At 52.7% G+C, this 23,115-nt stretch overlaps 8 protein-coding genes across 8 annotated transcripts; 6 read left to right on the top strand and 2 right to left on the bottom strand.

The window, feature by feature from the left end:
* Positions 1 to 946: 946 nt before the first annotated feature.
* On the top strand, positions 947 to 2,506 carry BBA_05870 (uncharacterized protein; the record flags this gene model as incomplete). Its single annotated transcript, XM_008600967.1, has 1 exon — positions 947 to 2,506. The coding sequence occupies one exon, from the start codon at positions 947 to 949 to the stop codon at positions 2,504 to 2,506; it is 1,560 nt and encodes a 519-aa protein (XP_008599189.1).
* Positions 2,507 to 4,087: 1,581 nt separating this feature from the next.
* Positions 4,088 to 10,097, top strand: BBA_05869 (GPI mannosyltransferase; the record flags this gene model as incomplete). Its single annotated transcript, XM_008600966.1, has 3 exons — positions 4,088 to 4,551; positions 4,631 to 9,977; positions 10,035 to 10,097. 3 exons carry the CDS (start codon positions 4,088 to 4,090, stop codon positions 10,095 to 10,097), a joined length of 5,874 nt encoding a protein of 1,957 aa, XP_008599188.1.
* A 755-nt stretch (positions 10,098 to 10,852) lies between these two features.
* On the top strand, positions 10,853 to 12,718 carry BBA_05868 (serine racemase; the record flags this gene model as incomplete). The annotated part of the gene is made up of 4 exons (XM_008600965.1): positions 10,853 to 11,111; positions 11,171 to 11,911; positions 11,954 to 12,168; positions 12,512 to 12,718. The coding sequence occupies 4 exons, from the start codon at positions 10,853 to 10,855 to the stop codon at positions 12,716 to 12,718; spliced, it is 1,422 nt and encodes a 473-aa protein (XP_008599187.1).
* Positions 12,719 to 13,953: 1,235 nt separating this feature from the next.
* On the top strand, positions 13,954 to 15,981 carry BBA_05867 (adenosine/AMP deaminase; the record flags this gene model as incomplete). The annotated part of the gene is made up of 4 exons (XM_008600964.1): positions 13,954 to 14,774; positions 14,840 to 15,219; positions 15,296 to 15,686; positions 15,783 to 15,981. The coding sequence occupies 4 exons, from the start codon at positions 13,954 to 13,956 to the stop codon at positions 15,979 to 15,981; spliced, it is 1,791 nt and encodes a 596-aa protein (XP_008599186.1).
* Positions 15,982 to 16,460: 479 nt separating this feature from the next.
* On the bottom strand, positions 16,461 to 17,678 carry BBA_05866 (SRP40 domain-containing protein; the record flags this gene model as incomplete). Its single annotated transcript, XM_008600963.1, has 1 exon — positions 16,461 to 17,678. The coding sequence occupies one exon, from the start codon at positions 17,676 to 17,678 to the stop codon at positions 16,461 to 16,463; it is 1,218 nt and encodes a 405-aa protein (XP_008599185.1).
* Positions 17,679 to 18,419: 741 nt separating this feature from the next.
* BBA_05865 (C3HC zinc finger domain-containing protein) lies at positions 18,420 to 19,988 on the top strand (the record flags this gene model as incomplete). Its single annotated transcript, XM_008600962.1, has 3 exons — positions 18,420 to 18,954; positions 19,005 to 19,088; positions 19,147 to 19,988. The coding sequence occupies 3 exons, from the start codon at positions 18,420 to 18,422 to the stop codon at positions 19,986 to 19,988; spliced, it is 1,461 nt and encodes a 486-aa protein (XP_008599184.1).
* A 122-nt stretch (positions 19,989 to 20,110) lies between these two features.
* Positions 20,111 to 21,301, bottom strand: BBA_05864 (ribosome biogenesis GTP-binding protein YsxC; the record flags this gene model as incomplete). The annotated part of the gene is made up of 1 exon (XM_008600961.1): positions 20,111 to 21,301. One exon carries the CDS (start codon positions 21,299 to 21,301, stop codon positions 20,111 to 20,113), a length of 1,191 nt encoding a protein of 396 aa, XP_008599183.1.
* Positions 21,302 to 22,173: 872 nt separating this feature from the next.
* Positions 22,174 to 22,935, top strand: BBA_05863 (alkylated DNA repair protein AlkB; the record flags this gene model as incomplete). The annotated part of the gene is made up of 1 exon (XM_008600960.1): positions 22,174 to 22,935. One exon carries the CDS (start codon positions 22,174 to 22,176, stop codon positions 22,933 to 22,935), a length of 762 nt encoding a protein of 253 aa, XP_008599182.1.
* Between the last annotated feature and the right edge of the window lie 180 nt (positions 22,936 to 23,115).

Below are 23,115 nucleotides of genomic sequence, written 5' to 3'. Positions count from 1 at the left end.
CCGTTTTATTCTTTTTTTTTTTTTTAATTTGACTATTATTTCTTTGGCTGGTCCTCGTCCGCCTTGGCCGACCTCTTGGCCGCTGACCTATCTATGAATAAACCACGAACGCCCCAAGCTCCTCGCCATCCCTTTTTGTTTGCGCTAAACTTGCTCCTATTTGCAAACTTTCCCAAAGCTCTCCTTCTTGTATCTTCCTGGACAACTTAAACATCCATCTGCCCTCAACACCATTCGTACCTTCCACCTCCACTGATACCTGCCGAGGTGCGCCATCTCATCGTTGGCCATCGTTGGCGATTGACCCGACCCGGTCAACCAGTCAGCCAAGCCCCATGCTGTCTTGGCGGCCTTGACTTGCACGGAGTACCAAGCAGACCCAGAAACTTTACATTTTCGTGGAATTTTCGTTTTGTTTTCGTTCGCTTTTCTGTTTACTTTTCCTCTGTCATCAGTCCATCAATTTATCAGCTTGGCTGTGCTGCTTTAGTAGTGCGCACCCCGCTTGATCCCGATTACGAGGAGTATCCCCGAGACATCGCTGTCTCACCCTACCTTTAACATCTGGAACGCGATCACTGCTCAAACAGATACAACCTCGAGATCAACCAGCACGCGTTCTTGAAATCTCACTCCTCTTTCTCGCCACCTATAACGCGTTATCATCCTCAAGAGAGAACACCAAAAACAGGCCTATCTCGTACCTCTGCATTCCTTCCCACCTATCGTCGCCAGATACTACGGGCACCCTCGTTCAATAAGCATTCAGGCTACCCGTATGAATTTCCATCATTCGGTGTAGCCGTATATCTGGGAGTTACATGCAGCTGCAGCGCAGGCTCGCATGTTTCTACACTCTGGTGCTGGCCTCCATGGCCACGAATACACTAGCCAGCGCCGATCTTCCGAATTAGTACCCAGAAAACAAATATTTGTTCGATCCAGAATGCAACGACCACTTACAGACGAGACTCAAAGGTTTTCCGCCTCCTTTGCTAGCCCGGGGCCGCATGAAAGACAGGAAAGTCTTCAGGAACATGGCTCTTTAACTCCTAAACGGCGCCCAACCTCGCTACCAGCACAGGCTAGATCGGCTTCCGAGAGCGCAAGACACCGAGACTACTCTGTTCGGTTTCGAGACGAGCTACATGTTACTCACTTATCAACGCCTTTATACAGCGAAGATGAGGAATCCATTGCTGGATCAGAATTGACAGCGGAAAGCGATGTCTCCAGCCGACGCCAGCGCAAGCAACGCATACCCCGGAAATCGACGACATATGCGCTCGCGCATCCTGCCCCTGGCCTTCGAACAAAACAGCGTCGCCTGGTACAGTTCCGGCCCAAATTGCTTCTCCAGCTTCAAGAAGTGGGCGAGAAGCGCGCTGTCCCGGCATTCGACATTGTTCCGTCTAGTCAAATTGCAGGAAGTTTCATCATACCGGTCCTGGCGAAACGATTTCCCCGAATGTTTCGGGCCAAGCCTAACCTCGGACAGAACGACTTGTTGTTAATGCGCAGCGAAAATTACAATATATCAACACCGACTGTCTCAGGCATTGACGATACAACAGAAGCCATGGGCGAACGAGACGTTTTGGCAGTCGTATCTGTAAACCCTCACGAAGGCACGGATCACGCTGAACTGACATTTCGTGATGGCTCTACATGGGACATTGGGGCTAACTCCAATGGATCATACGAAATGAAGAATGCCGATGGCTCTGCTTCTCCCATGAGAGGAAGATGGGTTCGCCGCTCGACGCCTTTGCGGACAAATAGTATGGACGCTTGCAATACCGGGCAAACGCAACTCATGCAGGACAAGTGGACCTTTAGCATCTTGGACCCTGCTGCCCGTCGACATCCCATCATGGGTGTCCTCACTTCTACGTCCCTAGAGATATATGACAATTACAACACAATGTCCACATCGAGCAGTCGTTATCCGCCGACCAAGTCGTTCGGAAGCGGAGTTAGCGTTGCACAGGAGGAGCAACAAAACCAGCCCGCTTCTGCCGTTGCGGAGAAGAGAAAGACTGAGACGGTGACTGAAGACAGCAAAATGTTAATGATGGTCTCAGCTACTTGGATCAGCCTTCGACAAGCCGGATGGCCCGCAACGGCGAATCCGAAAATGGCTCGTTCCATGTCGCATTGCTGCAGTCCGCAGAGCGAGCATGTTGCAGGATCCGTATCCGATTCACGAGAGAGCTCGAGAGAGTTCAAGCCTCAAGATGGCATGAATCACCAGCGCAGGAAATCGACAGGTGCCTCGTCTCATGCTCAGCCACCAGTTCGAACACTATCCGCGGCTAGTCACTTCATGAGAAAGCAGCAAGAACAGCGGCGACGAGATTCGTTGCACGCTGGTTCGAATGATGGGCGGGCTACGCCTGATAGCGTGGACAAACCTGTTCCTCGGCGAGGAACCGTAACAAAGCTGGCCTCGTGGCTGCGTAATTGTTTTGGCGGGGAGGGGAGCGCACAAAAGCGTCATACGTGAATATAGCAAACAATATCAACTAGCAACAAAGACACACATGTACACTACTAGCATAGCATGAAGCATTTAGATACCCGTCACGCACGTGGCCTGTATTACGGCGAGGATAGGTTTATACTGAGGAGGTGAATGAAAGACGATTTATGATTGACCAGTACGTGTTTGGGAATTTGGTGTGATGTAATTCGAGGTGACGTAGAAAGCTTTGGTCTTGATGCCGTTTCATCGAGTTGCACTGATGTCTTTTTTCGCGCGGGGTATGGAGTTGGGAGTGTAATTGTTGAGTGTCCTGTGAATTTTGGTAGCGGGGTCTTGCTGAGGCGGCCCTTGGCAGCCTGGGGTGTATGGAAGGAAAGGATAGTCAAGATATGACGCAAGAGTCTGATCGTCCATGTCGTTGCGGCCGACACGGGATAGTAGCCTAAATTCAATAATTGAAATGTCGGTCATTGGTGTCATAGTCTGAAGTCACACATTCCAGTTTTAGCCAGCTGACATGGTGATGTAGGCCGGTGCCGGGCAAGTTGAGCGTGCGGAGCTGTATAACCTTGTTGGCACTGGTGACTGGCACGACTGGTAAAGTATTAGGTATGAGTGACTCGCTGGAAAGGCAAATGGGTTGATTCTTCTCCACAAGAGAGGGGACTGAAGTAAATTGTTTTGTCAGCAACTGAAATGTTGTACTGCTACATTTATAAATTTACAATGATTGAAAACAAACAGAAGGCGATTACCTACGTACCTACCTACCTACGGATACCATGCTTGCCATTAGGTATCCGTCATACCTAGGCAAGAAGCGACAAGCTGCCTCGCAAAACTAAGGTACTTCTAGTGGAGGTGACAAGGCTAACCGCTTCAACGTTGATCCACTGAACCAGCGGTTCAGCGCTCTGCCCCCCCCCATATTATCTCCAATCCAAGTGGCAATCCCAGTGTATTCCCCCCCATCTCGCTGGGTGCTAGTTTTCCCTGCAGCTCTTCCCGCGTTCGAAGCTCCCATTTATTTTTAGTCAATCTTGCTTGCCTCGTTGTCCCTTGACCTCGAAACCCCCAGTAGGAAGAAAGCTTTCTCTTCCGCTTCAAAGGTCCTGCAACGACATCATCTCAATCTGTCCGCGCCGTTCCATCTTCGTCTCGGCGTTACCCTGTGCCCCTGACGGATTATTCGCTCGACCATTCACACGCGGTCGCACGCAGCAGCGCACCTCTTTCTCTGAATTTCATTAGGCACCGAGTCGCCGCCGTCATCGCAGCTACCACACCATCTCCGAATTTCCATCGCTCGAGGTACGGTTACGACGTCCTTTGCCGCCTAACCATCATCCGACCGCCGACCCCTCGAATACTCTTTCAATGGGACTACACGTTTCGACTTCAGCTTTTTGCAACCATTTCTAGAATTGCATCAAACGACGGCCCTGGTGACAAGTGCACGCTCTAGATCCGCCACACGGCGACAAACAACGCCGTTTGGCAGCAACTGTCATCAACCACCAGTCATACAGCAGCGCTCTCTGACCGCTGACAGTATCTCCTACCTTCATACGATTTATTCGCAATCTGCCCTTTCCATCTGTCATGGATGAGAACCCAGGCCCTCACCACGAGGGTACGCTCGGCGCCCTCTCTGCCACGTCGGCATCGCAGCTCTTTGCCAATTTTGCCTCCTACGAGCCCATCTCGCGAGCCACCACCCCCGGAATCCCCTGCTCCAAGTCGGATGAGGATGACAAGAAGAGATATCGCCCTCGCACATTTGCATACTTTAATCAGTTGCCCTTCCTCGTCGAGGAGGAGCAGCAGCGCGATGTCGCACTTCAAGACATCCTCAAGCAGCTCTATATTGCCATCCGCGCCGAAGACTTCTCCCCTGGTGCCCTGCATTGGACAAGGGAACTTCAAGGCTGGCTCAACCTAAAGTTTGAAATGACGCGCGAGCTCAGAGCAAAGCTCGCCAAGCTGTATTACTCTCTCGCACTGGCCCCGGGCTTGGATTCCACGGCGGCCGACCGTTTTTTGCGCATGGTTGTCACGCTGACAAGGTAAGAAACCCCCTCGAGCACGCAGATCAGTACGCGAAAGTTTTCCCACTCGCTTACAATGTACTTCTTCCGTTGGCAGAAAAAACCACTACCTGAAGCCGGGTGAGGACTTGACACTCGATTGGAGGCCGCTCTGGAAAGAGGTCAAGACTTGGGTGTTGCCCGCCGAGGTTCCTTCTCATCAGAGCAGCCGCCGCCGATCATCAAAGCAGCTTCTAAAGCTTTGCACCCATGTTCACACATACTTTGACCCAAAGGAGCGTCCAGAGATGCTGCAAGAATTCCTGCCATTCTTCAGCGTGCACGAGTTACCAAATGCTTTCATTGTCACTGGAGTGCTCAACACGCTGCTACCTAGTCATCCGGCACCCCCAACTGCCCTCGCTGCGCAGCCCGACGCCTTCTTTCCTACCCTCTTTCATTTGTGGTCTATCATGAACCGCTCAAAAGTGGTCGACATCTTCTTCATCGACATGTTTTCGAGGCTGGCGCGAGATCACTTGCATGCTGCTCACGTTCCTTTTGGCGAACATGGCATCTTCACCAAGGCGCAATCTGATCTCATCTTCACAACCATTTTGCGACTGACACAGATCCCCGTTGGCCAGTCCAACTCCCCCTACTCGCCGCTCGATTATCTGTCTGGTGCCGGCATGTACATGGAAAAGGACAAGAAAAAGTATCCAATTGCATACATGATGGCGCGTTTGATTGTCAGCTCGCTGTCGCCGGCCTGCTCGGGTGAAAAGGACTCCGTCATGTCAACACTCGAGGGCCTAATGGAGTCAATCGACACATTCTTTCACCCGTCTAATCAAGGCGCATGGACGTCTCTTCTTGGCCAATTGACGCTCTTTCTGACAGATGCGTTTGTTTCTCGCTGGAATCGAGAGCAGAGCGGCGAGCTCGAAATACCGCAAGAGCGCAAGATTGACGGGGAATTGAAAAGGCGGTTCGTCGAATCGCTCAAGGAAGTAACATTCATGGGTCTTTTCTCCAAGAGCAGTCGGGTATCCCATTGCTACTATAATGCGCTGCAAGGGCTAGCTTACCTGGAACCCGATCTTGTTCTACCTGGTGCATTGCAAAGGTTTTATCCTAGTCTTCAAGGCTTGGTTGAAGTTCACCGAACAACCTCGAGCCTGAATAGCTTACAAATGATTGCCAATATCATGTCCAAGCTCAAAGGCTATCGATGCCACATGACTGCTCTCCTGGCGCTGGCTCTCCCTGGCATCGATGCCAACGATCTGAGCAAGACACAGTACACGCTCAACTTTATCCAGAGCGTCGCCTACAGTATTCCCTTTGCTTCAATGGTTAAAGAAGATAGTGCTGTTCACGATACTAGTCTGGCTATGCAATGGGTTCAGGCCGAAATGGATCGCATGGAACGAGATGGCCAGAACGTTGTCATCGACTACGACGCAGAACTTACAGACGAGGATGAGGCCAATATTCTGCGATCATCAACTGCAGGCTTTGGCGAGTTCGTCATGACTCTGCTTGGGAAGGTGTTTACTTTGCTCGAGAACCTGCCCGATGCGAATCAGGTTCGTGGTGGGACCCCTGAAGACAATGTTATTAACGCGCTTCCGGCTGCGCTATCGCCCTTGTTTGCGTCATTATCGCCGGACTTGTTTGATATGGTCGTTGAAAGGCTCGCAACGTTTGTGTCGTCGCATGTTGTTCACCAGGCGCGAGATGCCATGGCTTGGATTCTCAATGCACTCTGCAAAGTGAACCCGGAAAAGACGCTAAAGATCTTCGTTCCCATGCTTGTTGTCAATATCCGCAACGAGATTGATCACAACCATGCTGCATCTGATCGAACATCGGGCACCGATTACCTGCCCCGCGACAGAGCCCTAGTATGGCACGTCACCATGTTGGCCATGGTAGTTGTCCACGTCGGACGAGAGGTTCTCAGCCACAAGGATGAACTTCTCGGAATTGCTGGCTACATGCAAGAAAAGTGTCGTGGCCTGCCAACTATTTTGGTGTCCAACTACATCCACCACCTACTCCTGAATCTAACTCACACCTATCCCATTGACCATGCCCTGTACGAGCCAGAGGTTTTCAAGAGGGGTCTGGATATCTGTGACTGGGGGAAGACAACGGCGCCCTCTGATTTGACTATCAAGTGGCATCAACCATCGCCGCCCGAGGCTGAGTTTGCCGTGGAGTTATTCGCAGCCCAGACCAAATCCATCTCCAAACAACTGGCCCTCCTTCTTAGTGATAACCCTCCCGTCAGCCGTAAAGGCAAGAATAAGGAGTGGTCCGATGAAGTCTCACGGCTGATGCAGCAGATTCGTCTGGTGACGTCAGGAATGTCTGTCATGTTTGATCCAAAGCGCGCGTCTGGAGTTGCAGTTGACGAGATCGAGGATGATTCCGTTGTTGACGCTGACAAAGATGAGATGATGGTTGATGACGATGATCCTCTTGCCGAGGTCGCCGATGATGAGGAGCTGAGACCCCAATTTCGCTATCGTGCAGGCTATCCCCTCAAGCGAGATGATCCGGCTTACGAGCGGACGCACCTTCTGCGCGAGGAACTCGGTCAGCTGTTGACAAAGGCACATGCCTTTTTGGTTGAGCATCAAGAGGACGATGTGAATTGCTTCACTGCGCTTTGCTCCGCGTACCGAACATGGATCACAGACGTCGGTATTGAACGCTCTGCACACCCTCTCGAGCGTCACTTGCGGCTTTACAAGGCCGACATTGCAGCCTTCAAGGTCAAGGGACTGAGAAAGGTTTATCCACGCCCTCTTCTCATCAAGAGAGCAGAAGCCTACTTGCTCTTACGTCTGAAGCATAACGCGTCTTCCAGGCAAAAGAGTGAACTAGACAAGCAGCTTCTTCTTGATCTGACACAATCCTGCCTGTCTTCTTATGCCGACGTTCGCCGTGTCGCTCAGAACGCTCAAGATTCATCGCTCAAGGCTCTTGTAGGCGGCAAGCCACTTGTAATTCCGCCGCTTCTGCAGGGACTCAAGAAAGCACTCCAAGAAAACGATCATGATCGTATCAAAGGCGGCATGTACTCGCTTTTCTTTACATCGCTTCTGAAGACGTTGTTAAAAGACTGGAGGTTTGCTCCAGAGGCGATGAGACTATACATTGAAACCGCGCGCATCGACAAGCCGTCCATTCAGAGCCTGGGATCCTCTGCGCTCTATTCGCTAATCGAATTTGGCAAGCCATTTGAGCGAGCTATTATTGTAGACGAGGACGTTGTTGACACTATCCGTCCCAAAGAAGACTCGACATCCGCGATTGACTCGCGACACCAGTTCATTCTTCAACGTCGCAAGAGAGTGGAAAAGTCAAAAGCAGCCCTGGGCCTGGAACTCACTAGAAAGGCCAAGGATGCACACTGGAAAGTCGCAACCAGATGTGCCATCTTTGCAGCCAACTTGTGTCTTCGATTCGACACAATTGCACCAGCTGAATTCATTGCCTTGGTTGCGAACGGCACAAACGACCCTCACCCCAGCCTTAGAGGCTACTATCTGAACGCTTTCACGTCCATCTTTACCGCCGTCGACTTGCGCGCTGTGTATGAGCATGACTACCGCAATTACTTGCTCGAGAAGGAGAGCAAGGATCGCAATAAGATCACTGTCGAGGTAAAGAAGGGTGATGCTGAGTACACCAGAAAGTTTCTGGACTCTTTCAAAGACCCCAACAATGCAGAATACATGGTGGATGCGGATCACCCTGGTTGGCTGGTGTGGGGCAAGTCTTTCTCTGCCTTCCGAGCCAGGCCTATGCCATTTGATTCGTACGATGACAAGGAACGCGCTGTACGTTCTCAGATTGGAAAGATTTTAAACAAGGACTGGTTCCGTCAGTGTTTTGATTATTTGAAACAAGAGCCACGAGACAGCTCAGCAGACAGATTTCGGATGAGCAGCGTTTATCTGCTGATGCATGTGTTTGACTTGATGCATTACGAATCCACGGCTGTCAATTTGGAGGAAATCAAGGAGCTCATGGTCGAAGTGTATGGTGACGGCAGCGACAAACACCAACATCGCGCGACTTCAGAAATTCTCGGGGCATTGTTGGCCGGATCCAGCGATGACCCGCCAGCGATCCGAAACAGAGTGTGGGAGTTTGCAGCACCCAAGATTCTGGAGATATTTGCCGACGGGCTTACTCCCGACAACCTGACGTATTGGATGACATGCTTGCACTTCATTCTAGACTGCAAGGACCCTCGTCGCTCTCATGAGCTAGTGGATGCGCTGCGTGGCTTCCGCCTAGACATGAGCTCTAATGCTGCGTTCAAGGAATCTGCCAAAATTCAGCTGGTCGAGTTCGCCATTGCTGATGGTGGGTGGCATTTCCGTGGTACACAGCCTATCCTGGACAACTTTCTGGCACACCTGGATCACCCTTACAAGGCAGTACGTGAGTCGATGGGCCGAGTAATCTCGGTGATTTACAAGTCGAGATACCATGAGTCGTTTGAGAGTGTCAAGAAGCTACTTGAGGAAAACAAGGCGGACTCGTCTATCGGTATCCGACCTTACAAGCCCGACGATGAGTTCAGTGCTGTGATCAAAGACGTCTTTTCGCGGCTGGAGAAGTGGAGGCACGAGCGCGCGCCAGGCCAGCAGACGCAGTCTTCGTATACAGCGGGTAGCAAGACGGTATTGATGTGGCTGGACTGCGCCTTATCATCGCACGAATGTACCCAGCTTGTGCCGTTCTTTTCTACGCCGTTCATGGATGAGCTACTTCACATGATGGACGTCAAGGAGGATCCAGAGCTGATGCGCACTGCGTACCATGTGTATCGTCATTTGCCCAACATTCCATTCAGAGACGGTGAAGATGCAGACTTCATCAAAGGTTTGGTTCGTATAGGGCGTAATGCCGCCAGCTGGCATCAGCGCCTTCGAGCTCTTGTCAATATGCAAGTCGTCTACTTCCGGCGCATCTTCGTGACGGAGAAGAGCCTTCGAGATGTTTTGTTTACCACAGTCTCGGACATGCTCAGCGACTCGCAGCTGGAAGTGCGAGGGTGTGCAGCTTCAACATTGGCGGGCATGATCCGTTGTTCGCCTCGGCGCGTCCGGGACCCATTGATTGAACATCTCACAGCCAGATTTGAGAGAGAGCTAGCGCAGAACCCCATGCCAAAGCGTGGCCCCAAAGTAGCTGGAACAGATACACCAGTGGATGTGCAGAAGCAGATCACGCGCCGACATGCAGCCGTCCTTGGATTGGGCGCGTTGATAGAAGCCTTCCCGTATGCCACACCGCCGCCCAAGTGGATGCCCGAGATTCTCGCAACCTTGGCTCGTCGTGCCGCGGGCGACCCTGGTGTGGTGGGTAAAGCAGCAAAGGGAATACTAAGCGAGTTCAAAAAGACTCGACAAGATAGCTGGACTGTGGACCAAAAGGTATGTCACAGCATCGATGATACGTTGGCGCACTAGTGGACTAATGAATGGTGGCAGTACTTTACACCTGAGCAATTGGAAGATCTGGAAGGTGTCTTGTGGAAGAGCTATTTTGCTTAGTCGAGAGCAAAATAAAATAAATTGTCACGGACTGGCCAACCCAAGTTCTTGGCAAAAACATGGCATTGGGTATGAATGACTTCCGGGTTATGTTTGAGTAATTGCCAAGTCGGCAGCATGTATATATGAGTGTTATAAATAAAAAGGAGTATTACTAGGGGTATGGTACCATTTGACTACAAGCATAAGTATATGTGATTTGATATATTACCTACTTAATTACTAGTTAAACTACAAAAATAAATTAGTAGTAAGACTTCAATTTAACAACTATTATCTCTTACTTAATAATAGAGTTGTATTATTTTATTACTTTACCACTAGCTACCTATAATCTCTCTCTTTAATTCCTTAAAATATCTCCCTTTACTTCCTTAAACGAGGCGTGGTGCGTTTGTTTTATATGCCGGTCAGGTAACTCTGGAACCAAGCAACAATAAAGCAAATAGAAGCGCCCTGGCGGGCGCCCTTTGCCCTCATGAGGGATTTCCCCGCGATAAATATTCATACATACATGCATACATGAAGCAAACAGGAAAATGTGCTCTGTTCTTGGCGAGCTTGCGGGCGCGCTTGTCGCGCGAGTTTCGGGGACATTCAACCTGTCCGATGAAATACATTGAGCCCTGTCGCTACGTCGCCATACCAGCCTGGCATATAAGACTCACCCATTTCACTTCGTAACAACCAGCAATCTTTAACTTTTTTCATCTCTCTAAGTGTTTACATGAATATTTTTAACTATTCTTCCCGACATGGCTAATTTATTCAAGATTGAAGTAGCTGAAGCATCGGCACGCATTCAAGGATACGTTCGCAGGACTTCGTGTGTATTTTCACCGCGCCTTTCTTATCTGGCTTCGAGCCGGGTCGGCCTTCGAAAGAAGATCAATGTGTTCATTAAAACCGAGAACGAACAAATCGCTGGCTCATTCAAGTACCGAGGGGCCATGAACAAGCTGCTGAAGCTAAACGAGAATCAGCTTCGTGCGGGATTGATCACATACAGTACAGGTTAGAGGTCTACACAGAGAGACAGCCATTGGCTAGCCTTACTAACATTCTCTACACAGGAAATCACGGAGTAGCCATCGCGAAAGCTGCAATGGACCTGATGAATGAAAGAGGATACGATATACCCGTTCATGTCGTGGTAAACCAAAGCAGCCTTGAGTCAAAAAGATCGAAACTCCAGGACAACGGCGCGCAAACCATACGCATCAATGGCAGTAGTATGATTGACTGCCGGACCACAGCACACGCCAGGGCAACAGAACACGGATACACGCTTATCGAGTCATTTGACCGCGATGTGATGATTGGACAAGCTACAGCCAGTCTGGAGGCTTCCCACCAGATTGAGGGATTGGAAGAAGGGCGCTTAGACGGCGTCATTGTTCCTTGTGGAGGGGGAGGTCTAACTACGGGCACTGCACTACTCTTGAATGGCAGCAGCACGTCCGTCTTTGCTGCTGAGCCGCTGGTTGGTGGCGCGCGTTTGGCTGCTAGTTTGCTGCAGGGGCAGCTGTGCGAGCGCGACATGGTCGGATATACGTGCGCTGACGGCTTGCGAACGTCGGTGTGGGAATCCAACTGGCAAGTGTTGAAAAGCACGGATTATTTAAAAGCATGCTTCCCAGTCACGGAAGGACAGATATCAGATGCTTTGAGAGAGCTTCGAGAGATATTAGGGCGTCCCATCGAACCCAGTGCTGCTGTCGGGCTTGCAGCGGCGCTGTACCACCCCGATTTGAGAGCCTTTGAGCCCCAGGAAGAGGTGAAGACGTGGAACATTGCGGTGATCCTGACAGGAGGTAATAGCTAGCAGTAACACATCATTGTATAGTGTAGCCTAGATAGAAACACATGTTGTCGCTCCGTCCTTGAGTTGGGCTTGCAATCTCACGTACAGCTGGTGCCGCTGCCATCTTATACTATGGAGAACAAGGTTAAGTTTCGCGTTTTTTTCATTGGCCAGGGTGGCCGTGAGCACGTCTTGGCTATTACGCTGCTAATGACTTTATATCCGCGATGGCGATGGTTGATAGCCTACCCACGGAAAGATTGGTTTGTAAGACAAGGAGTGTACATGTTTGCGACTGATCTCGAAGCAATCCGAGGACTTTAGCATTTTTTTACCGGAGAATCGATGCCTCGATGCCTCGACGGTGAAACCCGGTCATGATCGAAAAATACATCGAGGGGCTGGAGGTTAGCATTCGACGACTGTGGGCAATGGACAGCGTTGTCGCTGTTGACAGAGAACAGCTCGTTTATTCGTTTATCGCCCTATGGCACGGGCGCTGTTAATGACCTATCAGGCTGTTTCGCCTAGTCCCACCTCTCGGCCGACAAACGTGCATCAGGCCGACAATCAATAGCGCCCATTCTTCTGCTGTTGTGGTGTACAACAGATTCCAGAATCCCCGCCTTGGGCGCGCACTGGTGAACCAGAAGCAGAAGAGAATGATGGCCACACCGAGCAGACTACTGGCACGATTGCCACGGGTGTTGTTGACGCTCTCTTCCGTGACAAAGGAACCAACAAGCATGGAGGCACGATAAAGATTCTGATCAATGAGATGATGTACTGTTGTGTTTTGGCACGTCATTGTGTTTAGAAAAAGGACCCAAGGTACACTTGGGCATCCATGACTGTAGACTACAAGACGACAGCGTGGTGACGGCCAGGCGATGGTTACACAAGCCGGCCGGAAGGTGTTGTTGGCGTACGTACAAAGTGGCATTACTGCGGAGGCGGTGCAGGAGCTACTTTTTCCTGCTCTAATACCCAGGGCAAGCGATTTGGCAGAAGCCGTGGCGCTGGTGCATAGTTAACTAGTTAAGTTGTACAGAAAATTGGCGAGTTGGTGCACAACACAGCCTCGATAGGCAGTTTTTGGTGTGTACCTAGTCCCCCACAAACTGTCTACAATACATCCCATTTCCCGGCAAAACATTATACTACATTATAATCGAATATATTGATATATATATTGCAATTTATCATGATGAGAGCATTTGATTAGTGATCAGAGTTGGCGATACAAGCTCACATCAGTAGATAATCTAAGCTAGGTGGTCATTGAAGCCTGTGCTGCATCGAGCAAACGCGCGCTAGCGAACATCACAGTGCTACAAGGGCAACTGAAGGCTGGGGCGGTCTAAAAGCGGCGATGACTTGTTTTCCCTGCCGCTACCTTTCTCACAACCGCTCCAAATCAGAGGGCCGCCGCTATTGCGCTCATCTGGTCGAATGCAGCCCACGATTTCGCCTTGTCCTTGTCAACTCAAGACTCGCCGAGCCAATCGCCTGTCACTGCCACTGCCACACCTCAACACCGGACCAGCAATCTCGCTCTCAATTCAGACCCTGCGAGGCCGACAGCTTTCGCAGCCATTTTCTGACCGTAGTTCTGCATCCGCTTCCTCAAGCAGCCTGATTTGTCTCTCTCCGGAACTGCGCATTACAACCGGGCGGCGGCCGGGCCTACCAGCGCATTGACGAGCGGCAAACGACGCATGGCAGATCAGTCACGATATCCTCTCGCAGATAACTGAGAGATTTCTTGGATGGCTCAGCACCTTGCACAGTCTCGATGTCTTGTGTATTGAAATAATCTTTGTTCTACTTCCATCGATGATGCAACAAGTCGTTGCACCAACCCCTCCACCTACATGACAGCGCTTCCGCATCAGGCGCTCTCATTCACCACTTTGTTGTACATATAACAGCCGTACCGCCCTCTGAAACCCTTTTCTCTGAACGGCACAAGACAATGGCATGAGTCGCTTCCAAATAAAAATCGAAAAGCTCGCCAAACGCCTTCAAAGACAAATTTTTCCAAAGGCAAACATGACTTTCGACACTTCATTGCTGCAACAGCTGCATGAGGACTCAACTGACGACAAGCAAACCGCACAGGCAGTACTCGAAGCGACGCATGAAATGAGTCAGTTTCGTGCCCCTCTCAAGAGACAACGGTCGTCTCGGTCGTCTGCAAGCGCTGTCAGGACAAGGACCGACTTGCCGGCAGATGTGGACCGGTACATGGAAGACCGCAGCCAGCTCTGCGAGGCCGAAGCGTCCATTGGCTTTGAGCACCGCTGCCGTGTGCGCGCAACATCACTCGAGAAGACCGTCGACGGTATTCTTCACAGACTGCGCCGGCTCGACAAGGAGCAAGTCTACGACGCCGCCGAGGCGAGGCCGGGCCATGGCGGGCAGAGGCATCCTCGCTTCGCGGGCGATCATTTTCTAAGCAACGTCGACCTCATCCAAAAGACGCGTCTCTTCGATGTGGCGCGCCACATGCCCAAGGGTGCGCACTTGCATATCCATTTTAATGCGTGCCTGCCGCCTGACGTGCTTCTGGGCATCGCCAAGGAAACGGAGCGCATGTTCATCACGAGTAATTTGCCGTTGATAGAGGACAATGGGCGCGAAAACTACTCCAAGTGCGAGATTCAGTTTTCCCTGCTGAGCGTGGACAAGGAGAATGCCGCGCCAGGCAACTTGTTCAGTGCGCAGTATCAGCCGCGGCAGACGATGAAGTTTACGACGTTTCTAGAGCAATTTTCGCGCCATTGTCCTGGAGTTGATGCGCAAGAGTGGCTGCTGTCCAAACTCGTCTTTTCTGAGGATGAAGCTCACGGAGCATTACAGACGGCAGCTGGGTGAGTGGTGAAAGTCGCAACGAATATCGAAGCTTTGCAGTAACGCTAACATGCTGGATGAAAAGCGCCTGGGAAAAGTTCAATGGACGCACGAGAATGATGAAGGGCCTTTTCAACTATGAAAAGGCGTACAGAGAGTATACACGGCGGTGCCTCGAGGATTTCGTCCGCGACAACATTCAATACGCCGAGATACGGCCCAACTTTATGACCACCAACCAGTTGTACCACGACGACGGAACGGGACCCATTGACAACAAGGGCATCATGAATATCATTATAGACGAAGTCAAGGCCTTTCAGCAAGATATGGAGAAGCAGAGCCAGTACTTTGGCGGCATCAAGGTCATCTACTGCACGCCTCGCTCGATGCAGCCATCCGCCATCAAGAACGCACTAAAAGAGTGTCTCGAGTTTAAGAAGCAATGGCCCGAATGGATCGCCGGTACGCGACCCTCCCCTTGATACCCTCCCTTTCTTGTTTCTTCACAGCCATAGCTAATCCTTGCTTACGTTTCTAGGCTTTGACCTCGTCGGCGAGGAGGCGCAGGGACGCCCGCTGCGAGATTTCGTCGCCGAGCTGCTCGAGTTTCAGGAGGATTGCCGCAAGGCGGACGTCGAGATACCGTTCTTGTTCCACTGCGGCGAGACGCTCGATGTGGGCGCGCCCGCTGATGGCAACCTCCTCGATGCGCTGCTGCTGCGCGCGCGGCGCATCGGGCACGGCTATGCGCTACCCAGACATCCGCTCGTCATGCAGCGCATGCGCGCCCAGGGCGTCTGTGTTGAACTATGCCCCATCTCAAATGAGATTCTCGGGCTGACGCCGCGCGTCGGCGGCCACGCCCTGTACTCGCTGCTGGCGAACAATGTGCATTGCGCCGTGAGCTCGGACAATGGCGCGCTCTTCAAGTACGTCAAATTGCCGCCCCCCCCCCCCCCCCTCCCCACACTCTCTCTCTCTCCGTTTTTTTGGTCTGTTCTAGTGTACTAAGTGAAGCAATGCAGATCGTCGCTCTCACACGACTTTTACCAGGTGCTCATTGGCAAGGCGGACATGGGCCTGTATGGCTGGAAGCAGCTCGTGCTCTGGAGCATAGAGCATGCGTGCCTCAGCGACGACGAGCGAGGAGCGGTCCTGCAGCAGTGGGAGCGCATGTGGGAGGACTTCCTGCAGTGGGTGGTGAAAACGTATGGCTCCGAGTAACCAGCCACGTCGTTCTGTGTTTGTTGGCTTTGCACTGCTTGGGAGGTTGTTCTGCTAATTTCAGCGTTGACCTTGATTTGGGGCCTTGGGCGTGTCCTGGACGAGCCATGAGGGGAAGGTAGTCCTGAATAACGTATTTATGCCTTTTTGTAAATCTATCATGATCATTTCTCAATGATGTGTAGCGGCGCGTGGGGGCAAACATAGTCCAGTTCTAATTCAAGACTTTTCTTTACTCGTAACGGGGAAAATGAGTAATATACAACTGCTTGATTGTAGTTTCATTTGTAAATTGGAGGAAACGCAGATTATAAACCCTATAAAAGCAATGAAATGTGTAGAGGACAAAAATCTAACCTCTAAGTGCAACCAAAAGAAAACACCACTTTTTTCGTCTCCCATGACGCCTTCATAAGCCAAAACAGCCAGATACAAAAGTTTATGCAGAAATCAGCATTAACGCGCCTCAAATATAAAATCTAGTCTTCAAAGTAGACGGCTTTTTTCTCGGTAATGTCAATGACGCCTCCGCGGAAGCTGCCCTTCTTCATCTTATTCTTTGCCTTTGTGAAGCCCTTGCCCTTTGTGATGATGAGGTCCTCGTGCGCGCGCTGCGAGTAGTCCATGGGCACCCACTCGTTGGAGGCGAAGCGCGCGTCGACCTTGATGTTTTTGGGGATGCGGGAAAAGGGCTCGTTTTGCTTGCGCTTGGCGACTGGCGCGGGGGGCAGAGGGGGCTCGGCCACGGGGGAGGCGCGGTCGAGGGTGACGGACGAGTCGGACGAGTCCTTTGTAGACTTCTCCTTTTTGACCTTTTTGGCCTGTGGTTTGGCTTCGTCTTCGGAACTGGAGGACGACAAATCGGAGTCGGAGGACGAGTCGGCGGAGGACGAGTCGCTGGAGGGGAGGGAGACAGCAGCAGCCTTTTCGACTTCAGAGGATGACGAGTCGCTGTCGCTGTCAGATTCGCTGTCAGAGTCGCTGTCAGAGTCGCTGTCAGAGTCGCTGTCGGAATCGGAATCGGAGTCCAAGTCGGATGAATCGCTGTCGCTGTCGCTGGCGGAGTCGATGTCCATCTTGTTATCGGACTCCCCCAGCTTGATGGTTATCGTTGTTTTTTGCTTCTTGGCCTGAGGCTTCTCCTCCTTGTCTTCTTCCTCGTCATCCGAGCTGTCACTCAGATCAGAATCCGAATCCTCTTCCGAAGAGTCACTGTCACTCTCTGGAGCCTTGCGCTTCAGTGACTTGGTCACCTCTTGCTTCTTGGTCACCTCTTCCTCGTCGCTGCTATCGTTTTCGTCGTCATCGGAGCTGTCGCTGCTTTCCGAGCTATCCGAACTGTCTGCACTGTCCTCATCGATCTTGGCCGCAGCCCTCTGCCACCACGCAAAGACCTCGTCAAGAGTCGGTCCAGCGACGACGATGTCCTTGTCCTTGGTGACCAGGCCCTTTTCTTTGCGCTGCGCACGAAACGCCTTGTGCGCGTCGGTGAAGGCATGATCCTTGAGAAACCTTTCCACAATGTCCATCAGCAAAGCCGGGGCCGCGGGCGCGGCGACGGCAGTGCTGCCACCCTTCTTTCCCATCGTTCTGGTGGAGGGGCGGTCTGGCGTCGTTTTGGGATCGGCGGCGGTAGGTGTCGCGGCGGCGACGGCGTCGGAGTTGTTAGAGAAGAGCCAAGCTGGCGGCGCGGACATGTGAGTGTAGAATAGATCAGTGAGCAAAGTCTCGAGGAAAGTCTGAGTATGAATCATTCAAAAAAGCAAGGCGAGAGAAAGAAAACAGAGAGCAGGGGCACCGGGAGGATCAAAAAAGTTCCGAACTAGGAAAGAGAAAGAAAAGGCGGCGAGTGGCAGAAAAAAAAAAAAAGAATCCGTGACCGCCGATTGGATGTGGGGCCGATGTTCTCTTATCGATTTCTATCGAGGAGGCACCGGACAGGGAAGAAGCACAGTGAGCTTCAGCGGCTGAAGACACTGCAACGGGAGTTTCAACAGCGACAGTAAATTTGCGTAGCAGCGTCTGACAATTTACGTTTTTGAATTGTTTATATTAAATCAAGACCTTTTGGCCAACAAGAAACGAGGCGACGGTGCCATGATTTGCATAGCTTCACTAGATGTTCACTGAGACAAGCTGTAAGGCGCCGCACGCTCACAACCTGCAGCAACGCGCTTCGCTCCACTGTCCCAACGAGAGCAAACGGTCATGTCTTTTTTTCGCATCAGCAATCCGTTTCCGTACATGTCAACCCTCGCTGCTGTTTCATCCCTTCCTTTCTGACCCCGACGTTGGGCAGCATTCGAATACGAAGCTCCAGCCTGCCCCAGTCAGTCCCTGGCCTCGTTGCTGATTCATCCGTCCTGGGCGCCAACGTTTCGTGTCCCATTCCAGCTTGTTCTGTCCCTCCGGCGCCAAACCCTCGCTCGGTCCCCACGATGAACGCGACCAAGCGCAAGTTCAACGCCCTGCTCCAGGGCCTCAACAGCCCTCGACCCTCTCCGCCTGACCAAAAGCCCAGAAAGACGGCCGACATTACCGCTGGAACCGCCGCGTCGTCGTCCCTGCCGTCGTCGCCTCTGTCCACCATCGCACAAAAGAAGCGCCGCATGGGCGTCGCCCCCGCCGCCGACACGGCGTCATCCTCGTCGCTGTTGTCCCTGGCGTCCATTGCGTCGCTGCGTAGGCCGCTGCAGACGCCTCCGCCCGCCGCCGGCCCCCCGGAAGTCGCCGCCAGATACTGCCCCGGAGACAGAGAGCAGCTGCTGCGACGGCTCGCGTCCTTTCAGGAAATCACCAGCTGGACACCCAAGCCCGACCGCGTCGGCGAGGTCGAGTGGGCGAAGCGTGGATGGGTGTGCCACGGTAAGGAACGCGTCCGATGCGCGTTATGCCACAAGGAGCTGGTGGTCAAGCTCAACCGCAAGGAGCAAGACGGGAAGGAGGTGTCTGTGTTGATTGCGTCGGAAATTGGTAAGTTCTCGTCGCTTGGCATACGGCGCAATTGCTAACATGACGTCAAGAGGAAGCGCTCGTCGAAAAATATGCGGACCTTATCGTTTCTTCACATCAACCGGACTGTCTATGGAAAAAACGTGGATGCGATGGTATGTGCTCATCTACACGCCTCCTGAATCACTCGTCACTTATATCAACACTTTCTAGACTCGCTTTTACGAATATCCTTTTCCAATTCCAGCAGCACTCTCGAAAGCCTAAGGCAGCGTTACGATGAACTTTGTTCACGCCAATCTTTCCTCCCTTACGAATTCAACCTCCGCCTTCCTGAAGACCTCGTCCTTGATACGGTACTCAAACAACTTCCAGAAAACTTCTTCACCCACCCCCCTCCCGCTGCCGCTGCCACCACTGGACAGTCTCCCAACCGCGCCGCGTTGGCTCTGGCTCTCACTGGATGGCAGGGTCTGTCCAATGTGCGTATCGGCGCCGTTCCCAACAGCGCCTCGTGTCACACATGTCAACGACGTCTTGGACTATGGATGTTCAAAAGCAAAGAGGTGGATGAGAATGGAAAAGTACTAGTGCCAGCGGCTATGGACCATCTCGACCCCATTCGTGAGCACCGGTTCTTCTGTCCATGGAAGAACCCAGAGGCCCAAAGTAGAGTCGGTGCGACTGGAAAAGACGCGCAAGCCACTGCATGGATGTCCTTGCTTCAGATGCTCAAGAATGAGTCTGAGCTACGCAGTATATACCAAGGGCACCACAGAAAATCTCTCGCTGGCGAAGCCCCTCCTGTGCCTGAGAAAGATAACGTGAACCCCTCTACACCTCAAAAAGCAGTCCCAGTGTTACTGGAACCCATGTCCAATGCATCAGCCAAAACGACCGCTCCCGAGCTTGATGAGGCAGATCGTGACGCCAAGGATAAAGAGAGATGGGCTCGCTTGCGAAAGGTCAAGAGCCTATTTGACGCAAAAGCGAGCCGAAAGTCCAAGATACCAGAGACACCGCAGTCAAACAAGGCAGCAACGCCTCAGAAATGATGGCGGGGTATATATATTGTATATTGTACATAGTCTATTATAATTTCCGTCTCATGATCGTGAGACTCTCACTATAACCTTGTTCCTTCATTTCAAGATCGCACTATACACGTCTCCCTTCATCAAGATTTCCATACAATGTCGTCAAAGGATACAATCTTGCCGGTGTAGGAAATGTTTTGGGGCTGCTGGTCAGCACCATTATCTTTCACCGCGAGCCCAACCATTTCCAGAATCGCCGCTCGCACGGCGCCCATGCCCGCCTTGTCGCTCATGTCATGCGCAACCACACAGTCGCCCGCATCGCGCGTCCTTTTGGACGCCTTCTTGCCCGGCGGCAGGCATCCCGCCGCCGTCACGAACACGTCCGACGACCAGCCCGCGCCCTCCTTCCAGCCCGTACCCGCGCCCCTCTCCACGCGGCGCATCTCCTCCCGCATCTCCTCGGCCTTGGCTGCGCACGGCCCCGCCCAGAACCCGCCCTGTTTGTCGCGGCGCGCCGCCGCCTTGTCCGCCTTGTCCGCCTTGGTCACGACGACGAGCGTGCGCACGTCGGCGTCGGCCAGCGCCTCGAGCACCCAGCGATCGCCGGGCGTGAGCCGCTTCTCCGCCGAGACGAGAACAACGGCGCCGCGAAGGGCCTTGCGCGATCCGAGGTAGCGCACCACGGTCTCGCCCCATGTCGCCTGGCTGCGGAAGCCGTAGCCCGGCGTGTCGACGACGATGAGGCTGTGCTGCGGCGATGGCGAAGAAGGAGGAGGAGGAGGTGTTGTCGTCGCCGTCGTCGTGCTGTCGGGGGGAGAAGACGGCGGCGGAGGCGGCGGCGCGGGGCCGAGACCGTACGCATTCATGAGCGTCGTGTGGCCGGGCCGCGCGCTGGTGCGCGCTATGCCAGGTCGGCCGGCCAGCGCATTGAGAAAGGTCGACTTGCCGACGTTGGAGGAGCCGAGAATGACTACCTCGGGCACTTGCACATTGTACGGATGGTCCTTGAAATCGGCGGCCGAGTAGAGGAAACTCGCAGCCTTGAAAAAGTCTCTGGCACGGCGGGTGTTGGACCCTACAGGGCAATCCGTGCTGAGCGTCGAGGGCGACGATGCATACGAGACAAGGCTGCTGAATACGGCGGGAGAGTCAAGCGACTGCCGTGGTGGACGTTTCGTGGGAGGGCTTTGAGTGTTTTGAGGGTTTTGAGGGTTGGTCGGGTTTGGTGCGGGCGGTATTTGGCTTCGAGATGTATATTTGCGTGTGCTGGCTCTGATGGAGGCTGCTACGGGCGTTCGCCATAAAAGCGAGGATGCGCGTCGAGACATATTCGGAAGGTGAAGCATGACTCTAGCGTGCAGTCAATAACATAGTGATAATCTTTGACCAATATTTTATGAATTGGTGCTCAGAAATATGGGTTCAAGGAAAGAAAAGTTCACGGTATTGCGGATTTGTGATTGAACAGTTGATGAAGCTGGCCCATCTGAATATGAGAATCTCATACGGTAGTGCTCTTAGGTAAGGTTTTTCCACCTCCACGGGCACCCACCCTGTAACTACCACACATCAGCAAAAATCACTTCTAGGCCTTGGCTTCAACTTTCCGCCTATAACAGAGCGTGTCTTTTGTTACGTTGAACTAGGTGCGGGTATTTTGAGCGATTTCGCAGACGACAGCTGCTCCGGGAAACACTCTACACCGGTTCATACACCTGGCTACGTTGTCTCTTTGACAAGAGTGATATACAGTCACTGCAGACGTCAAAAATCCACCACCGAACTTATATGCGCGGCAGGATGGTAGCAATAACAGAAATAGACGCTCATGAGCAGCCGACGGAAAAGATGAGGGCAAACTGGAAATCCTGGGCCAGAATGGACGCAAAGCAAGTGAAAGATCATCCACGCATAGACGACCCATACAAACCACCTGAAGAAAGCGGCTTCATCCAGACGAGCAGCATCACCAAAGAACAAAGACGAGTGGCATTTTCGCAATTTGGCGAGGAATACGCCGACGAAGCCCAAGAAGACGTTGCCGTTCTTCACCACCCCCTACTACCAGGCAAGTACTCGTCGCTCACACCACTAACTCATACCATTCATCATTCATTGTCTAACAAAATATATACTCGCAGGCCTCTTGGTTGTGCCGGCTCTCGTGCCGCCCGCCGTGCAAAAAGTCGTCCTCGAGAGGATGCTGCACCGGGACCTCAGCAACCCCGACCACCAGACCAACCTGCACCTGCACTACCACCTCCCCTACCCCTCGGGCGAGACCACCAACGCGCGGTCCCTCTTCGCCCTCGCGCCCACGGCCCCGGCGCTCTTCACGCCGCGCGACCCCTCGGTGCACAAGCCGCTGACGCCGCAGCAGGTGCTGTCGCGGCGCCTGCACTGGGTCACGCTCGGCGGGCAGTACGACTGGACCGCGCGCGTGTACCCGGCGCGGCCTCCGCCGGCCTTTCCCGCGGACCTGGCGCGGTTTCTGGGGGCGCTGTTCCCCGCGACGGACGCGCAGGCCGCCATTGTCAACCTCTACACGCCGGGCGACACCATGATGATGCACCGCGACGTCAGCGAGCTCACCGACAAGGGCCTCGTGAGCTTGAGTTTTGGCTGCGACGGGCTTTTTATGATTGCGCCCAACAAAGTGGCGACGGCGACGGCGACGACGACGACGACGACGACGACGACGACGACGATGGATGAGGGCAAGGCTGCGGCGGCTGCAGACGACGAAAAAGACTACCTGCTGCTGAGGCTGCGGTCGGGGGACGCCATCTACATGACGCAAGAGTCGAGGTGCGCGTGGCATGGTGTGCCCAAGATTGTGCCGGACACGTGTCCAGAGTATCTAGAGAACTGGCCGGCGCAAGAGGACGGGCAGTTTAGCGCTTGGGAGGGCTGGATGAAGACCAAGAGAATCAATCTCAACGTCAGACAGATGCAAGACTAGCCTCTGTCAAAGAAAGTATGAGTAGGAATACACGTTAACATGATCACGCACACGAGCCTCGAAGTTATTGTACATCGCATCTATTGATCTGAATATCGACTGGAAACTAAAAAAGAATGAAGAAAAGAAAACTCGCTCATGGAAGAACCATATACATGAGCCCCGGGGATCAGGACTCCG

This window comes from Beauveria bassiana, assembly GCF_000280675.1.
Source record: "Beauveria bassiana ARSEF 2860 unplaced genomic scaffold BBA_S00016, whole genome shotgun sequence".
NCBI classification, from domain to species: domain Eukaryota; kingdom Fungi; phylum Ascomycota; class Sordariomycetes; order Hypocreales; family Cordycipitaceae; genus Beauveria; species Beauveria bassiana.
Note: the sequence above shows the minus strand (reverse complement) of the source record. Positions and strands in the feature narration are given on the sequence as shown.